The following is a 5,230-nucleotide window of genomic DNA, read 5'->3' as shown; positions in this document are numbered from 1 at the left end:
CTGTCCCCTCCTCCTCCATGCTGAATAATACATGGTGGTCTCTCATGTGCGTCCCCTGTCTTGTCATGTGACACGTGTTGTCAACTGTGCTCCCTTGCTCCTCCATGTGAATACTGTGTGTTGGTGTCAACTGTCGTCTCCTCTCCATCGTGATATACTGTGTGTTGGTGCTCACTGTGTCTCTCTCCTCCATGTGAATATACTGTGTGTTGGTGTCACTGTGTCCTCTCCTCCATGTGAATATACTTTGTTAAGGTGTCACTGTGTCCCTCTCCTCTCCATTGAATTATCTGTGTGGCTTGTGCCTCACACTGTGTCCCTCTCCTCCATGTAATATACTGTGTGTTGGTGTCACTGTGTTCTCTCTCCATGTGAATGATGACTGTGTGTTGGTGTCACTGTTCCCTCTCCCTCCATGTGAATATACTGTGTGTTGGTGTCACTGTGTTCCTCTCCCTCCATGTGATATACTGTGTGTTGGTTGTCACTGTGTTCCTCTCCTCCATGTGAATATACTGATGTGTTGGTGTCCACTGGTGTTCCTCTCCCTCCATGTGAATATATCTGTGTGTTGGTGTCACTGTGTTCCTCTCCTCCATGTGAATATACTTGTTGTTGGTGTCACTGTGCTTTCCTCTCGCTCCATGTGAATATACTGTTGTTGGTGTCACTGTGTTCCTCTCCCTCCATGTGAATATACTTGTGTTGGGTCACTGCCTGTTGCCCTCCACATGTGAATATACTGTGGTTGGTGTCACTCGTGTCCTCTCCCTCCATGTGAATATACTGGTGTGTTGGTGTCACTGTGTTCCCTCTCCCTCACTGTGAAATATATACTGTGTGTTGGTGTCACTGCTGTTGCCTCTCCCTCCATCGATGTGTGTTGGTGTCACTGTGTTCCTCTCCCTCCATGTGAATATACTGTGTGTTGGTGTCACTGTGTGCCTCTCCCTCCATGTGAATATACTGTGTATTATTGTGAGTGTGTGTGTGTGTGTGTCATCCTATTTGTATGAGGCTGTATGGTTTGAGGCTGGATTATATTGGGTTTAGATCAACCAGACTAATAAATAATCTTCCATTACACCATACAGATCAATCATACTAATCAATAATCATCCATTACACCATACAGATCAACRATACTAATCAATACTCATCCATTATACCATACAGATTAACCATACTAATCAATAATCATCCATTACACAATACAGATCAACCATACTAATCAATAATCATTCATACAGATCAACCATACTAATCAATATACTTCAAGCTCTCCATACATACAGAAGGCAAAGTTATTTTCCAGGGAATTTAAGGACAGTTGCAAAGGCATTCATGACTGTGTTTAAGCTGTACCAAGACCTCACAGTTGGGGTTAGTGTATCTATCTGTGAAATGTAGGGAATGCAGTTACTGATGTAACTTTGTTGTCAGCTTGTTTGGAAAGAGCAGTCTGAGAAAAGCCTCCCTTTGTACCCTGAACAGATGGTTATCCCCTACACAGAGTGGAGTGCTTATGGAATGTGTGTGTGTGTGTGTGTGTGTGTGTGTGTGTGTGTGGTGTGTGTGTGTGTGTGTGTGTGTGTGTGTGTGTGTGTGTGTGTGTGTGTGTGTGTGTGTGTGGTGTGTGTGTGTGTGTGTGTGGTTGTGTGTGTGTGTGTGTGTGTGTGTACATCAGCTGCTGGGCAGAATAGCTAGATTCCTGTGTGCAGAGATATCACTGCTGTAGTGTTTGAAACAGATCCAGACTTGAACGTTGCGACTGCAGCCAGATGTTCAGATTCACAGCTAGCAGCTCCTCTCTGGGGTCTATGTCCCACATCGCACCCTATTCCCTACATAGTGCACAACTTTTGACCAGAGCCCTATGGACCCTGGTCAAAAGTGGCGCAATATATAGGAAATAGGGTGACATTTGGGACACAGCCTGGATATTAGCTCCGCTGGACTCTCTGGCTTCACTCCAGCTGTAGTTAGCTCACTGCTAGTAGAAGAGTCAGAAGGGGAAAGAAGAAACACACTTACAAAATACTATCTTGGTTTATCTGTGCTTAAAGGTAAAGTTATTACTATTCTTTTAGTTGAAATGGATGTGTGTGATGGATCTGAACCGGAGGACAGCAGGCAGTCTTTGAGCAATGTCATTGTGAGATGTTTATGGCTTGGAACTAATGCGTTTTCTTGTCTGTTTGTTTAATGCAGTATTTTTCTTTGTATCTTCTCTAATGCCATATCTTCTTTGTATCTTCTCTAATGCAACATCTTTTCTAATGCAGTATCTTTTCTAATGCAGTATCTTCTCAAATGCAGTATCTTCTCTGTATCTTCTCTGTATTGCTGTATCTTCTCTGTCTGTTTAATGTTGTAACGTTATCTTCTCTCTTTGTTTAATACTGTATATTCTTAGTTTTTAATGCTGTATCTTGTTTCAGGTGATTTGCTGTTTGATCTGTTTGAAAGTTGGTGTTGCTGATCCAGGTGCTGAGGTGGTCTGAGAGGAACATGGCAAATCCATATAGCTCTTACATCAGACAGCAGTCCCTCTGGATCTACCTGACCACCAGTCACACCACCAGACTACCTGTTCCCTAGTAACACACCGTAACAGACTGTAACAGACTGTAACAGACTGTAGAGACAACATGGACACAGTTCTGATGGTTACTCTGGAGGAGCGACAGTCTCTGGTCATGTCAGCATCATCTGGTAGGACCTTCTCACCCCAGACACAGCCACTGGCACAGACACAGGTACAGACACAAGTACAGCAACAGACACAACCAGAGACACAGACACACCAGTCCTCCTCAGAATGTGCTTCAGAGTCTTCTCACGATGACGACAGCTCCACAGAGAGCAGTGAGGATGTTTGTTTGGCTGGACCTCTAAGCCTGGAGCTGTCAAAACTGGAACTAGACAACCAGAACACACCCCAGCAGGTTAGGGAGGCTGGTAGTGACTATAACAGGACTGGACCTCCTGGGATAGAGGAAAAACAAGATGTTAGTACTGGAGATCCAGGAGGGCCAGTAGAGTCTGGTTCTGATGTCTCCCCTCCTGACCCTCTAGACCCTCTCCAGATCGTCTGTCCCGCGGGTCTCCTCAGTGAGCCAGGTGATGCCAATAACAATGGATTGGATTTACACAGCACTTCTCCAGCTGAGGACCCCTGCCTTGCCTCCAATGTTCCTTCTCCTAGGATAGAGGGAGATGTGGATGTTCTTGCTCCTAGGATAGAGGGAAACCTGGAGGTTGAGGACAGTGACAGACCTGTAGAATCAGGGCATTCCCTGGATGCTAACTTCTCTGGTCAGCTAGAYGACATGGAGCTGGGGCATACCTCGCCCAGACAGACAGAGAGCGACATGGAGCTAGAGGGGGAGTCACCCAAATGGACAGAAACCGKCAGCCAGCCTAAGGACCACTCAGAGGGGCCTGTGGAGAACGGACATGTCCCTACTGATCTGGAACACACAGAAGACAACCATGTGCCCTTCCCTCTAGGACCTATCCATACCCCTCTGGTACAATCAGAGGCAGAGGTCAGCCATGTCACTATCTCCGTGGTCCAATCAGAGACTTTTAGCTCCATCCCTTCTCTAGTGGTCAGTGTGGACAACAACATGGATCCCTTCAGACCTCCCTCCCTCCCCCTGGGCCTCTCTGAGGCCCCCTTGGCGGGGCTAGGCCTCTGCGATCACCCCCGCATCATCAAACACAAACCTAGCTCCATCACCTTCTCAGACTACACCTGTAGTTCTTCCAACTGTCACTCTAGCACCGACCACAGTGTCTTCATCAATGACAGCTCCGACTGCAGGGAGTCTTCCTCAGAGGAGGATGATGAAGGTGATGTTGATGAAGATGGGGATGATGACGACATATTCCCAGAGCTGCTTCAGAGCAGGGAGTACCTGGTCAGTCGGAGGAGACGGAGCAGCAACAGAGACAAAGTAGTTAAGAAGATAAGTTCTCTGAATCCCCAGGCTGAGGCACCAGTCAGCTCTACAGCCAGCTCCCAACTCTCATCCTCTTCTTCCTCCAAAAACCAGAACCACGGCGGCTACGAGGCAGAGACTGAGACCAGCAGCACAGAGGTAGGCTACTGTTTGTTGACATTATTAATGTCATTACAGACATTACAGTATTTTAGAGACACAACTGTAAAGATAGTCCCACCTATATTCCTCACATATTTATGTAATATTCATGTCTTTGTTGAATGGTTCAGTAGAGATGTGTTTGAAAGTTTATGTCAGGGTTAGGCACTGTGTACTAACTGTAGTTTAACACCATTAGATACAGTATATTAATATACATGAATCTATTGTATATGAATATAATCCAGCCTGTTCTCTCAATGAGGAGATGTGACTCCCCCAGGCTGTGTATTTCCTGCCTCCTGGCCAGGAGCCATATGTAGCAAGGGTCTTAGAGTAGGAGTGCTGATCTATGAGCAGTTTCTTGGGTTAAATGTGGAAGACCCAACCCAAGTTGTACAGCCTACTAGGTATCCCCTTTCCTTTACTCTGAGATGCTTGATACAAAAAGGCCCCAGATGTCTTCCATTATTTAATTCCACTTAGGCTCAATACAAACACAGTGCTTTGCTATACAAACACTTTCAATAGTCTGCTCCCCACTGTTTGTTGTTTTTGCATTCTGAGATATTACTCTATTGGAATGAGTTTGTGGGAGTACATTGAAAATCTAGCATTTTCCCCAGCATTTTAAAACACAAAACCCAGCAGGCATTGCAGGAGTGCAGACATCCTTAAACAGCCTTTGCTTTCCCTCCAGTCCTGTTTTGTCAGAGCTCTTACACAGGCGTCATCGTGTCTATTACAGTAACAGTGAACTTAGTCTAACCTTAACCAACAGTATCTACAGCTTTATTCAGCTTCATTCTCCCCTATAATGTCTATAGTGCACTCCTCAGCTCTGATCAAAAGTAATGCATTATAAGGAATAGGGAGCCATACTGCAGCAGCTCTATGGTGTTTTTCTCCCAACCGTCCCTCTGATCTTGGTAGTTACCAGGCTGTGACTCCATCCCTCCAGGTTTACTAGTTACCAGGCTATGACTCCATCCCTCCAGGTTTACTAGTTACCAGGCTGTGACTCCATCCCTCCAGGTTTACTAGTTACCAGGCTGTGACTCATCCCTCCAGGTTTACTAGTTACCAGGCTGTGACTCCATCCCTCCAGGTTTACTAGTTAC

At 45.8% G+C, this 5,230-nt stretch overlaps 1 protein-coding gene across 1 annotated transcript in view; it reads left to right on the top strand.

Annotated features, from left to right (window-relative positions):
• The window catches only part of LOC111949813 (stAR-related lipid transfer protein 13), a 108,891-nt gene that overhangs the window by 13,079 nt on the left and 90,582 nt on the right, over positions 1-5,230 (top strand). The window contains 1 exon segment of the mRNA XM_070433862.1: positions 2,442-4,106. Within this exon segment, the coding sequence (XP_070289963.1) occupies positions 2,652-4,106 (1,455 nt within the window). The 5' untranslated portion in view covers positions 2,442-2,651.

This window comes from Salvelinus sp. IW2-2015, linkage group LG22, assembly GCF_002910315.2.
Source record: "Salvelinus sp. IW2-2015 linkage group LG22, ASM291031v2, whole genome shotgun sequence".
NCBI lineage: Eukaryota > Metazoa > Chordata > Actinopteri > Salmoniformes > Salmonidae > Salvelinus > Salvelinus sp. IW2-2015.
This window is presented reverse-complemented; position numbering and strand designations above follow the sequence as displayed.